The sequence below is a fragment of the Oncorhynchus keta genome, chromosome 32, assembly GCF_023373465.1.
Source record: "Oncorhynchus keta strain PuntledgeMale-10-30-2019 chromosome 32, Oket_V2, whole genome shotgun sequence".
Lineage (NCBI taxonomy): Eukaryota > Metazoa > Chordata > Actinopteri > Salmoniformes > Salmonidae > Oncorhynchus > Oncorhynchus keta.
The window spans coordinates 4,040,606-4,054,742 of NC_068452.1; the positions used below are offsets into that span (position 1 = coordinate 4,040,606).

General features: G+C 47.6%; 1 protein-coding gene across 9 annotated transcripts in view; it reads left to right on the forward strand.

The window, feature by feature from the left end:
• LOC118364833 (septin-9-like) overlaps window positions 1-14,137 on the forward strand; it is an 86,092-nt gene that overhangs the window by 55,691 nt on the left and 16,264 nt on the right. The window contains exon 1 of one of the 9 annotated variants that reach the window (XM_052490387.1): window positions 13,597-13,800. The exons of 7 other annotated variants lie outside the window; for them this stretch is intronic. In XM_052490387.1, coding sequence (XP_052346347.1) covers window positions 13,749-13,800 — 52 coding nt within the window. In that variant the 5' untranslated portion in view covers window positions 13,597-13,748. Of the gene's footprint in view, window positions 1-13,596; window positions 13,801-13,923; window positions 14,004-14,137 lie in introns of those variants that run through there. One more of the 9 variants, XM_052490391.1, reaches the window with a different exon arrangement.

Here is a 14,137-nt window from a genome sequence, read left to right on the forward strand (position 1 = left end):
ATGGGGTTTTGGAGCTGAACCGTGTAGTGTGTGTGTGTGTGTGACAGCTGTATTTGTCAGGGATTGGAACGGTGTCATAATAATATTCAGACCAGACCTTTTTTTTTCAATCGGTCTTTCTCTTGTTCCATTGTGCTCTCTGGGAGAGTTTGGGGGGTTACTGCTCCCTCTCTTTTAGGTTACCCCCCTCGCTCTATCTGTTTCTCATCCCCCTCTCTCTACCCCCTCTTTCCTTTGTGCTCGGCCCCATTCAGCTTGAATAATCAATCTGCTTAAATGGGTGGGGAGTATTTATTGACCAATCATGTTAGTCCTAATTGCTCCCTGTGTCGAATGTTCTAGCTTGACTTTGATCAATTGCAGTGGATTAGTAAGTATGATTTAATTTTGGCAACCCCATGCATCTGCTCTCTGGTGGGTTGCTGTTGCAAGTTCAAGGCGAAGCGTCAGGCCACATTTTCTGCATGAGACTTTCTTCAATGGAAGAGCGGCCCATTCCTTTACAACCCACCCCCAGCCCCCAACCCACCCCCAGCCCCTCCGCTTCACCTGCCTCTCAAGAAAGAACCACGTTTGTGCCCCGTCTCATGTGACTGACCATGTTCCGTTCCCTGTTTCTGCTGCTGAACATATCAGCCATATGGCTTCTAGTTGCAGTAGTTCCAGTTCTTGGCCACACGACCTCCATTTTACCCAGCGTTCGACAGGTTGTAATTGTACACAATCCACCAATAGACAGCGACCGTTGAAGACAGATGAACAAGACGCAGCAGTGTAGCTTTCTGCTCCAGTCGTCACACCATAGTACACGTCAGATGTTCTAGATGTCCTTGCCTCGGAGTGTCCGCCACACTGTATCCCTATACGGCCAAGGAGGGATACTGTTAGCTTAAACTGCAGTGTGTGTGTGTGTGTGTGTGTGTGTGTGTGTGTGTGTGTGTGTGTGTGTGTGTGTGTGTGTGCACCAGTCTCAGCACCAGTGTAACAGATGTGACCGTACTTCTAGCTCTCTTGCGTTTAGTGTTTTTAAAGAAAGGACTGTCCAGCCGGAGGCCCCAGTCGATTGGTGTTTATTCTGACGTTGGATACAAGGAAGCACATCAGACGTGCAGGACAACAGTCTGTTGATGGCTGTAGATTCGTGATTCCGCTCTTGGCATGGAAATAATTGTGAATTAGCAGGGGCCTTTCTCGAGCGAGCTAACTCACTCTTACACGCAATAACATACGAAAGCACATCCCACACTTCGGGCCAGTATCGAACAGGTAACGTACACGTACGCACTGAGTACACCACACGTTAGGAATATTGAGTTGCACCCTTTTTGCCCTCAGAACAGCCTCAATTCGTCGGAGGCATGGACTCTACAAAGTGTCGAAAGCGTTCCACAGGGATTCTGGCCCATGTTGACTCCAATGCTTCCCAAACTTGTCAAGTTGGCTGGATGTCCTTTGGGTGGTGGACCATTCTCGATACACACGGGAAACTGTTGAGTGTGAGAAACCCAGCAGCGTTGCAGTTCTTGACACAAACCAGTGCTACCAAGCCCTGTACAAAGGCACTTACGTTATTTCTGTCTTGCCCCTTCACCCTCTGAATGGCGCACACACCCACACACAATCCATGAATCAAAATCCTTCTTTAACCTGTCTTCGTCTACGCTGATTTGATGTGGATTTAACAAGTGACATCAATAAGGGGTCATAGCTTTCACCTGGTCAGTCTATGTCATGGAAGGAGCTGGTGCTCTTAATGTTTTGTAAACTCGGTGTATATACACGTCAGGATATGTACATAATGAACTCGTACACATTGTAAATATAACATTTAAAAAATAGCATTTCAGAACTTGACCTACCGCTTGCGTGTCACTACCGGGAAGAATTTACGTTCACGATCTCCCCCTGACCAATGTCATAACACCTCATTGACATGTAAATTCAACCAACCAATAGGAATACGTAAACATTGACTACATATTTCTGCAGTGTCAAGAGGAAACATAACCAACTCTGTTACAGGTGTTTAGTCCATCATTCATTATTTCACCACCGTTTTCAGAGTAACAGACACTGACGTTATATTAAAGAATATTAAGCTGTAACGTTTTTACAGCTGCTGGGCTACAGTTGTTAACCATCAACACAAGAAACCGACCGCTAATTAGCTACATTAGCCCACAAGGGAGTAGATGCATTGTGATCACAGTGTAGCTGTTCGCTACTGCGTCCATCATTTGTTTCATGCTTTTAGTTACTTCTCCGCTCACAGGCCAGATGGCAGGACTGAACGTGGGTCACACTCTGTGGCGAAACACTTCGGGAAAGCAAATATCTGTCCCATTTCACTCTATTTCTTAAGTGTTTTCTCCCTACTGAGACCGACCCTGTTCAGGTGACTATCCTAATAATCCTGGAGGTAGAGCGCTCTTAAGAGGTGGATCTGTGGTCTGTTATGCCATAAACACCATAACGAATCGTATTCCGAAGCCTTTCCTTTTCTCATCCAATGACAGACTCCTCTAGTCCTCTATCTACCAGACCACACTGGGAGGTTAACTGTAGAGTGTATATGAGAGGAGGATGGAAGGAGGACGAGACTGGGGAAGGGAGGACGTGAGCAGGGAGGAACAGCAGACGTGTCACTTCCTGTTAGAGGTGATGGTTGTTGTTGGTGTGCCGGCGAGGGGCCCGTGGCAGCATGTGCACAGCCGGCTATGGGCCCGTCGGCCGTATGACAGCTACACAGAGTCACGACGACATGACAGGACGTCCGTCATGATTGACGTCCGTTTACAGTATCAATCCGAATGATTGTTAGAGGAATAGCTTCTGGGTTTACGTGTCACCGTTGCCTGGCGTTTTAAACTAACATCGGTCGGGATTAGCCAGCCGTTGCAGCCGTCATTCATTTCGCAGTTCTGTCTCTAGATCGGATTTGGAGAGTATTTCTTTCTTTGATTCCCGTACGTCCTCTTTGCTGACCTCCTCTGTTTGTGCTGCCTGAAGGGTACCAGCCTGTTTGTGCTGCCTGAAGGGTACCAGCCTGTTTGTGCTGCCTGAAGGGTACCAGCCTGTTTGTGCTGCCTGAAGGGTACCAGTCTGTTTGTGCTGCCTGAAGGGTACCAGCCTGTTTGTGCTGCCTGAAGGGTACCAGCCTGTTTGTGCTGCCTGAAGGGTACCAGCCTGTTTGTGCTGCCTGAAGGGTACCAGCCTGTTTGTGCTGCCTGAAGGGTACCAGCCTGTTTGTGCTGCCTGAAGGGTACCAGTCTGTTTGTGCTGCCTGAAGGGTACCAGCCTGTTTGTGCTGCCTGAAGGGTACCAGCCTGTTTGTGCTGCCTGAAGGGTACCAGCCTGTTTGTGCTGCCTGAAGGGTACCAGTCTGTTTGTGCTGCCTGAAGGGTACCAGTCTGTTTGTGCTGCCTGAAGGGTACCAGTCTGTTTGTGCTGCCTGAAGGGTACCAGTCTGTTTGTGCTGCCTGAAGGGTACCAGCCTGTTTGTGCTGCCTGAAGGGTACCAGTCTGTTTGTGCTGCCTGAAGGGTACCAGTCTGTTTGTGCTGCCTGAAGGGTACCAGTCTGTTTGTGCTGCCTGAAGGGTACCAGCCTGTTTGTGCTGCCTGAAGGGTACCAGCCTGTTTGTGCTGCCTGAAGGGTACCAGCCTGTTTGTGCTGCCTGAAGGGTACCAGTCTGTTTGTGCTGCCTGAAGGGTACCAGTCTGTTTGTGCTGCCTGAAGGGTACCAGCCTGTTTGTGCTGCCTGAAGGGTACCAGCCTGTTTGTGCTGCCTGAAGGGTACCAGTCTGTTTGTGCTGCCTGAAGGGTACCAGTCTGTTTGTGCTGCCTGAAGGGTACCAGTCTGTTTGTGCTGCCTGAAGGGTACCAGCCTGTTTGTGCTGCCTGAAGGGTACCAGCCTGTTTGTGCTGCCTGAAGGGTACCAGCCTGTTTGTGCTGCCTGAAGGGTACCAGCCTGTTTGTGCTGCCTGAAGGGTACCAGCCTGTTTGTGCTGCCTGAAGGGTACCAGCCTGTTTGTGCTGCCTGAAGGGTACCAGTCTGTTTGTGCTGCCTGAAGGGTACCAGCCTGTTTGTGCTGCCTGAAGGGTACCAGTCTGTTTGTGCTGCCTGAAGGGTACCAGCCTGTTTGTGCTGCCTGAAGGGTACCAGCCTGTTTGTGCTGCCTGAAGGGTACCAGTCTGTTTGTGCTGCCTGAAGGGTACCAGTCTGTTTGTGCTGCCTGAAGGGTACCGGCCTGTTTGTGCTGCCTGAAGGGTACCGGCCTGTTTGTGCTGCCTGAAGGGTACCGGCCTGTTTGTGCTGCCTGAAGGGTACCGGTCTGTTTGTGCTGCCTGAAGGGTACCGGTCTGTTTGTGCTGCCTGAAGGGTACCGGTCTGTTTGTGCTGCCTGAAGGGTACCGGCCTGTTTGTGCTGCCTGAAGGGTACCGGCCTGTTTGTGCTGCCTGAAGGGTACCGGCCTGTTTGTGCTGCCTGAAGGGTACCGGCCTGTTTGTGCTGCCTGAAGGGTACCGGCCTGTTTGTGCTGCCTGAAGGGTACCGGCCTGTTTGTGCTGCCTGAAGGGTACCGGCCTGTTTGTGCTGCCTGAAGGGTACCAGCCTGTTTGTGCTGCCTGAAGGGTACCAGCCTGTTTGTGCTGCCTGAAGGGTACCAGTCTGTTTGTGCTGCCTGAAGGGTACCAGTCTGTTTGTGCTGCCTGAAGGGTACCAGCCTGTTTGTGCTGCCTGAAGGGTACCAGCCTGTTTGTGCTGCCTGAAGGGTACCAGCCTGTTTGTGCTGCCTGAAGGGTACCAGCCTGTTTGTGCTGCCTGAAGGGTACCAGCCTGTTTGTGCTGCCTGAAGGGTACCAGCCTGTTTGTGCTGCCTGAAGGGTACCAGCCTGTTTGTGCTGCCTGAAGGGTACCAGCCTGTTTGTGCTGCCTGAAGGGTACCAGCCTGTTTGTGCTGCCTGAAGGGTACCAGCCTGTTTGTGCTGCCTGAAGGGTACCAGCCTGTTTGTGCTGCCTGAAGGGTACCAGCCTGTTTGTGCTGCCTGAAGGGTACCAGCCTGTTTGTGCTGCCTGAAGGGTACCAGCCTGTTTGTGCTGCCTGAAGGGTACCAGCCTGTTTGTGCTGCCTGAAGGGTACCAGCCTGTTTGTGCTGCCTGAAGGGTACCAGCCTGTTTGTGCTGCCTGAAGGGTACCAGCCTGTTTGTGCTGCCTGAAGGGTACCAGCCTGTTTGTGCTGCCTGAAGGGTACCAGCCTGTTTGTGCTGCCTGAAGGGTACCAGCCTGTTTGTGCTGCCTGAAGGGTACCAGCCTGTTTGAACCTTGTTGTGTGATGACTCTCACGTAGAGGAGCACGGTCAGGTCGTTAACAGGGAAATGAGATCAATGTTTCTGGCCCTGTAGAAAACACTACTTAGGAGATGTGAGCAAAACAACTTGATTAATGCCCAGACATCTGTAAACCCTTTTCTCTTAAGTCTATTGAAGCCCCCTATTAATGCGCAAAGGAACATTTATTTGACTTCTTTGTTCTTGTGGTTGTTCTTGGCTCATAATTGCATATCTTCCAATAACACAATGTGTGGAAATATATAAAGGGGGTAACTGGCTAATACAACTAATTGGAAACATTTTTATGTGTAGCTAATTGCAGCACACGCAGGCACGAAATGAAACAAATATCTCGGAATGATATTCCCCACCGTATCTTCTCAGGGCACCGTATTGTCTGAGGCCTCCACTCTCAACGTAATTACATTTTCCTCTCATAAGGAAGAGTAACAGTTTTCAGTAAGGATCCAATATATTTTTTTAAACCACCCAACTTCCCACTTCATACTTGGTGGTCGTGTGACTGCCATACACCAGTTCCCCCAGTTCCCCCAGTTCCCTATAATGCTGCTCTGAATGACTTCCTTTCAGTCTCTCTTCCCTTTTTCTCAGAGGCCTGGAGGGTTTTATATTGTTGTGGTAGGTATATGACTTAAAGCAGCTGGTTCGCACACAGTGTCCGACATGGCACTCAACAACACAATAATGGCCGCACCTATGCTGGGCCTTCCTCTCCTCTCTCATATACTCCATCTTGCTCTCTCTCTCTCGCTCTCTGTCTTTCACCTTGTCTTTGTAGCGTGGGCCTCTCTCCTCCCTTATATCATCCTCAACTGTGTTTCCTTCTCTCCGTATTTCTCACTCTGTCGCTGTATTTACAGCCTGCCTCATGTTCTCTCTCTCTTTCTCTCCATCCCTCACTCTCTCTCTCTCTGCCGCTGTCTCTGTGGTGGGTAAAGGGGGCAGGTCATTATCTTTGTGTTCCAGAAGTTCCCGTTTGGAAAGCTGTCTTTTAACACCATCTGCTTTGGGCCGCGCAGGGCCAAAGGTCACATTCTCAGGGGGCTTGACGAGCGACGGCTGTAGTGAAAGATGAAGTGAGCCAGTAGCATTCGTCACCCACCGCCATCTGAAGCGTGTGTGAGGAGGCAGGGGGGGAGTGCTTCTGTGTGTGTGTGTGTGTGTGTGTTCTATTCTTCAAGCCCACTGTATCGCATGCTATGGTGTTATTGCAGTGAAGTGGCACGTTGACCTTCCTTAATCAGCTGGTTCCCTTTGGTTCAAAGGACGGATGAGAGATCGAGTGAGTGGGATATCCTCTTGGATGTACACTACAGGGCAGTTACGTATGTCCCCCTACTGTACCTAGCTTCACCTCAACGGACTGTTCCAGCCTTCCATTGACCCCCAAGTTGTTGACCAACCGGGAAAAAATGACCACATTTATCTCAATCAAAACAGTTCACCCTTCCTGTATTATACTTACTGCTCAAATGTTTCTTCTATTCTACTGGGCCATTTACTTTATTCCCATGTTGTGTTAGTTGTTATTGCTGCGTTGTCGGCGGAACCTGCACGTCAGCCTTACGTTGGACGGCGTATTCCATGTTTATCCTGTACATACCACCAGCACTTGACTTGGTCCTCTTGGGAAACAGGGCGTCCAGCATTGCTCTCCACTCTTTTGTTTCTGCTTGAGGACTTTTACAGTACCCAGCATGGGTTTAACCAAACAGGACGAGTGACCAGATAATCTCCGACCTTTACAATCGGAATGTTTCTTCATACCCGAGTTCAATCAAGTACAGGTCTAACTGACACAACAGCCGAGGGTGGAGTGTTTATTAAATAGTTTGGGGTATGGCCTCGTCTCCGAGCCACATGCCGATGACAGGTAGCCCTTTGCTGTGCAGCGGGAACCCAGAAAGGAGTTGCAATGACGAGCCTGGAGGTTATTATAGCTGGTGGTGGGGAGGCGGATGGCTGTCAAACTGATGCTGAAAAACAGGGACTGAGAGAACATTGGTAAGTTGGCATAAATGCATCCCAAGATTTACACCCCTTGGTTGAGAGAGAGGAAAGTGATAATTGCCCAAGAGTGAGCCCAGCTCATAGGTTAAATTGCCCTAGATTGAGCCCAGCTCATAGGTTAAATTGCCCTAGATTGAGCCCAGCTCGTAGGTTAAATTGCCCAAGAGTGAACCTGTAGGTTAAATTTGCAAACATGTGGAATGAGCATTATTGTGCCACACTTATAGGTTATAAGGTAAGCAGGCGAATGATATTCCACACAGGAAGAGCAGAACAAAACGCTATGATGATGATATATTTGTATCCATTCCCACTATGCCCGAATAATGGGAAACAGAGTGAATTGTGTTATGCTGCTTGAAGTTAAACCAGCATTCAGACCAGCCTTCCTGATTGAACTTTTGTAAATTACTACAAGACTGTACTATGTATTCTAGAATGACTTTACAATACTGTACTCTATGTATTTTAGAATGACTTTACAATACTGTACTCTATGTATTCTAGAATGACTCTACAAGACTGTACTCTATGTATTCTAGAATTACTTTACAAGACTGTACTCTATGTATTCTAGAATTACTTTACAAGACTGTACTATGTATTCTAGAATGACTTTACAATACTGTACTCTATGCATTCTAGAATGACTTTACAAGACTGTACTCTATGTATTCTAGAATGACTTTACAATACTGTACTCTATGTATTCTAGAATGACTTTACAATACTGTACTCTATGCATTCTAGAATGACTTTACAATACTGTACTCTATGTATTCTAGAATTACTTTATAAGACTGTACTCTATGTATTCTAGAATTACTTTACAAGACTGTACTATGTATTCTAGAATGACTTTACAATACTGTACTATGCATTCTAGAATGACTTTACAAGACTGTACTCTATGTATTCTAGAATGACTTTACAATACTGTACTCTATGTATTCTAGAATGACTTTACAAGACTGTACTCTATGCATTCTAGAATGACTTTACAATACTGTATTCTAGAATGACTCTACAAGACTGTACTCTATGTATTCTAGAATGACTTTACAATACTGTACTCTATGTATTCTAGAATTACTTTACAATACTGTACTCTATGTATTCTAGAATGCCTCTTGCATGCGTGTCTTGTACTGTAAGCTATACAGAGGAGGAGTTGCTCTCATTGCAGTAGTCACTATTGCTCTATGTCCAATAGTAGGATCCGGTGCCATCCTGCCGTGCCCGTCCGTCAGCCCTCTCCCACATTGCCCCTTGTAATCCTACCATCCACATATCCGCTCAAGAGAGCAGAAGGCATGAAACTTAACGATCTCTTCGTCTCCTGTAAAAGAGGGGGAAGAGGGAGTGAGTGAGAGAGATGGGGGGTGACCATTTGGTTGGTGCTGGGCTGAGACCCTAGCCTGATCAAAGATCTGTTTGTGTAGTCTTGCCAACTCCAAGTCCTGGTGTGACAATTGACACAAATGGAGTTGGCGAGACGGAACAAACAGATCTGGGACCAGGCTACTGGGACACAAGGTCACCCCCTAGGAACTGGGACTTTAAAAAGAGCAGACCGTGTTGTTAAGTGGATCAGTAACGGTGTGTGACCAAGAAGCAGAGGATGCCGATGCTTCCTCCCAAAGCCCAAACGGAGAGGCATGACATCCTTGGCATCCATGTGCTAAAGGGTTGAAGAGAAGACTGTCTCTTATCCCAGCCATGCAAATAGGATCTGTCACAATGTGTGTTGCACCAATTATGAGGAAGCAGCTTAACTGGTGTTATCTCCTCAGAAGTCCAGAGACCTTGAAACTGGATTGGATGACTGGTGCTGGAGTTCTCATTCTTTATGACCCGTTGTCTTGTGAAGAAACGAGGACCAGACCAGTCCCGGATGGACCAGCTCAATCATTGACCGCACAATTCAAACCGCGTGGCCCAACATCAGGCCAAGTTACTCGTTGTGCAGGAGATGAATGATTGTCATGGTCTCACTCACCCATGTTTCCCTTCTCTGTGGTGTCCGGAGTTCTGGTATCGTGCCTCAAAGAACGGAGAGGAAGAAAAACACAACAGAAAGGCAACTAAAGAGGTTGTGGTTTAAATTGGAAAGGTTCTGACAGTTAACACGTTTTGAATAAGGTTCCGCCAAATTGCATTATTTAATATATCGAAACCAAAACAAACCGAAAGCACATCTCTCCGCAGACAACCAACCTATTGTCTCATAACTCTACAAACATGTTTGAATGAAATTCATAATATGAATTACAGTCCTTGAATATTGTATTTGGGTCAGGATGTGCCTGATATTATGAATGTCAGAATGAAAGCAGAACAGTGTTTGGTTATGGCTGCATGTAAATCAGTAAGGGATCCTCCGGTGCAGACTGGGCGGATTGTATCCGAATGGGATGTGGGAGAGATTCCTGGAGAGAGAGAGGGGGAACATTCCTTTGAGAACGCCGTGTAGGCTGGCCAGGAGCACCGGGTGGGCACAGGGTGCATGTTGGGTAAGGGGATTGCTTTTCAACGAGGAGAATTCGAATTTCAGTTTACTGACTGAATCGGAATTGACTCCAATCCTTGGGGAAAGTGGGGAATGTGGTGGCTATGCTTTTTAAGATGGTTTGTGGTTTGATACGCTATATAGTAGTACTAGTGCAACACTGCTGTCAGCTGGCATGATTAACACAAACCCCCAAATTCCCTGTCAAAGGTCTTGAAATGGTCCGTGTAGCTGTCATTTGAAATGAATCAGAAGTGCTTTTCTCTTCTTTCTTCTCTTCTTTTTTAACATGTTGACTTTTATAGTCTTCAGGTGGCGTACGAGTTGATACATTTCTCATTGATGTCTCTTTCGCTCTCTCGTCTAGGCCTCTTCCGTTGTGTCTCCACTGACAAACAGGAAACCGTCAATCTACCGCCGAGCCTGAAACCTCACGTGTGGGGTGGAGCGATGTAGCTCGTGCTCAATCTTTACTAGAGATCACTGATTTACGTATCTCTCTATGAGCCCGCATTCATTCTACATGGCAGTAGAGAGGTTAGATGTGGCACGCAGACACGGGTGCTATCCCATACCATAATCGCCACCAATGCAGTCTCCTATGAGACCGTGTAGCGTAACTAGCCTTCAGAATTTAGATCTCAACAGCTTTCGTTACACAAGATAATTCAACTTCTAAACATCTTATTTCCACCCTTGTTCGTTCATGTCTTTTTAAATCAAATCCTCCTCATTTGACCAATGTGCTGGGAGTCCACATGGTCCCCATTGATCTAGGAGGAGTGTCCACATGGTCCCCATTGATCTAGGAGGAGTGTCCACATGGTCCCCATTGATCTAGGAGGAGTGTCCACATGGTCCCCATTGATCTAGGATGAGTGTCCACATGGTCCCCATTGATCTAGGATGAGTGTCCACATGGTCCCCATTGATCTAGGATGAGTGTAACGAACCAGTGGTTCCCAATGGAGCAAATCTAGATGTGGAGTCTGGAAACAGCAGCTGTTAGGGTCTCATCCATCCATTTGATTCATTCATCCATGCAAGGAAAGCAGCTCCACATGCTTTCCCTTAGTACTTAAATCTCTTGTCACACTCAAGTCAGAAATGTCAGTTAGCCTTTTTTTCAACCCCAGTCATAACAGTTGTCTGTTTTCAGAGTTCTGGTAAACGCTGTGTTTGATAGTCAGTTTGAAGTGTTAATACGTGGAACAAATACTTTGATGTTGTGTTTGAGGGGTTCATTCTGGGGTCAGCTAGGCACGTGTTTTTACAGGTCAAACATCTCATTGTGTTTGGATAAGCAACAGCTGCTTTGTTGGGCTTTGGGGCCCTTCGTCTTCAGTTTGGATGCAACGTGTGTTGAAGGGGCTTTCGCATCAAATTAGGGTCATTAGCGCGAGTTAAGTTTAGAATGTGTAGTAGTCATAGTTTCACTGGTCCGTTTTAATCAGGTGACTCAGCCAGAGGCCCAGCAGGCTTCAGAAGGCTGCCAGTGCTCTGTAGAACAATGTTTACGCCTGGCCGCTATTCTGACTCATAAAAGGAAGGCAAAGGCTTTCTATAAAAGCCTGGATCCTCAAACCCCAATGTTGTTTTTCTGGTAGCTCATGAATGAGGAGGAAGGGTCCTTGGAAGGTGAAATGTTTCTGACTAGGCCTATGGCCTGACTAGGCTAGAGACGAGAAGCGGACATTAATTCCATTCCTTTACTTTAGATTTGTGTGTATTGTTGGGAAATTGTTAGATATTGCCTTGTTAGATAATACCGCACTGCTAGAGCTCGAAACACAAGCATTTCGCGACACCCACAATAACATGTATATTTGACCCAATAAAATGAGATTTGATCAGTGGTCACTGTCACTGAGAGTGAAACTGATCGTTCTCATCTGTTGTGTCAGTCAAACAGGAACAAAGAATTCAGGCAGCAGATTCTCAGGCCTGAGTAATGTAACTGCCTTCAGCACCCATTTTCTCCTTACTCTCTCTGTGTGTGTGTGTGTGTGTGTGTGTGTGTGTGTGTGTGTGTGTGTGTGTGTGTGTGTGTGTGTGTGTGTGTGTACAGAAGTTACCCACCAGATGGCACAGGGGGAGCTGGCATTGTGGTACCCAGGGGTGGGATGGCTCATAGACCCTTAATATGCCACCAGTGCCAGTTTGTATCCTGTCTCTTTCTTAGAGAGGCTGCTTCCTGCACTTCCTTACTCTTTAAAAAAATGTATTTTAGTTAACTCTTATTTTACCAGATAAGTTGACTGTACACATCTAATTTATGGCAATGACCTGGGGAATAGTTACAGGGGAGAGGAGGGGGATGAATGAGCCAATTGGAAGCTAGGGATGATTAGGTGGCCATGATGGTATGAGGGCCAGATTGTGAATTTAGCCAGGACACCGGGGTGAACACCCCTACTCTTACGATAAGTACCATGGGATCTTTAGTGACCACAGAGAGTCTTTATTTAAGACAGCACCCTACACAGGTCAATCTCTCCAAACACTTCCCTGGGGTATTGGGATATACATTTTTGGGGGGACCAGAGGAAAGAGGGCCTCCTACTGGCCCTCCAACACCACTTCCAGCAGCATCTGGTCTCCCATCCAGGTCCCGACCAGAACCAACCCTGTTTAGCTTCAGAGGCAAACCAGCAATGGTAGGCAGGGAGGCAGGCAGGGAGGCAGGCAGGCAGGCAGGGAGGCAGGGAGGCAGGGAGGCGCCACAACATCAACAAAGGCCCCGTACATGCCACTGTGTCATGCTTTTCCTCCCCCTTTAACATCAAATGAGCACTCTGTGTGTACTTCTACATCTTATTCCCACTACAGGGGATTGTCTGTTCAACAGGGATAGCAGCACCGCACATCTGCTCTTACATACAGTAGGGGCGGTTTCATCCGACCAAAGGGTTCACATTTCCCCATTTGATCGAATGTTTAATGTGAGCTTAATGAAGGCGCGTAAAGAAGTTGAAGAGTGCTGAGTGTTGAGGGAACATAAAAACCAAACCCAGTACTCTGACGGTGGTGTGTGTTGATTGATGACGGTAAAGAGGCGCGGCTTTTTCGTCTATGAAGTTCATGCTCCCAGGACGTTTCAGCCAAGCCGCTCTGCGGTGTCTTAGCCTCCATCAATCATCACAGGGTCTGGGAAACCGAAGGTCGAGACTGCAGCTCCACACAGATGCCGGCTAGTGAAGGTGTGGTCCATCCTCACCGGCACCACCTACTCATTCCCTTCTATTGTGTCGTCTCGCTCTGACTATTAGTGGAGAAGAAACGGGCATTCCGTTCAGAGATTCCCAGGCGTTCCGATTATTCTACTGGGAGTCCTACATTCTGGGGTGTGGGTTTTTGAAGGGTGTGTGGGTGGGAAGTGTGTGTAGGTGACGTATGCGTGTGTGGTAGTTACTGGGCGAGGGTCCCGTTTGGCACTGAAATTCTAGCTCCGATAGACCAGTTGGGAACACTGTTTATTAAAAGTTTATTAGCAGCACTTTTCCCAGGGCTTCCATGTGGAAAGTCTAGTAGTTCCCAATCCAAATAAACGAAAGCTCCTGCTGTTATGGTTCCACAACATGCTTACGCATTGTGCAGAAAGACATTGGAGAAGTTTCTACACGTGACATTGAATTTAGTGTCAGATCGGAGGCGGCGTGTTTTATGGGCACGCTCACAATTGTCGTTATCAGACATGGACAGGACATGAGGCGCAGTGTGACAATGACTTCCGGTGTGCAAGGTGGAACAAAACGCAAGGCTTGAATCATCAGGCCCGGCGAGCTAAAGCGAGAGGATGTGGATGCTCGTGTGATGAACAGGAAACCCAGAGACTGCGCTGAAGATTCCGCTGTAAAGACAGACGTGGCTGTTGATGCTCAACCCATATTCATCAGGTCAACGGGCACACCGCGACCAGGGGCAGGGTGAGGTGGTTACAATGACCTGTCACAGGCCGCTAGAGCTGACGTTGTCAAACTCGAAAGGGAGTCCCACTTTCTCTCCTACTGTGAGTGCATGGACACAAACTAGAATGTGAAGCACTGGAAACGACAGCCACAGTAACCCCCTTATCTGGAGCACGTTGAGAGTGGTCCGTGTTTACAGGATATGGACATTTTGTCTTGAGGTTTGTCTGTGGATCTTCTGATCACATGTTTGAATTTATTCACAGCTATTTTGCTGGCTGTGATTACGCCTCTGTCTGTGGTTTTGGAGTGTCTGTAAACCTCGAGCAGTAGATGATACCAGAGCACGCTGTCA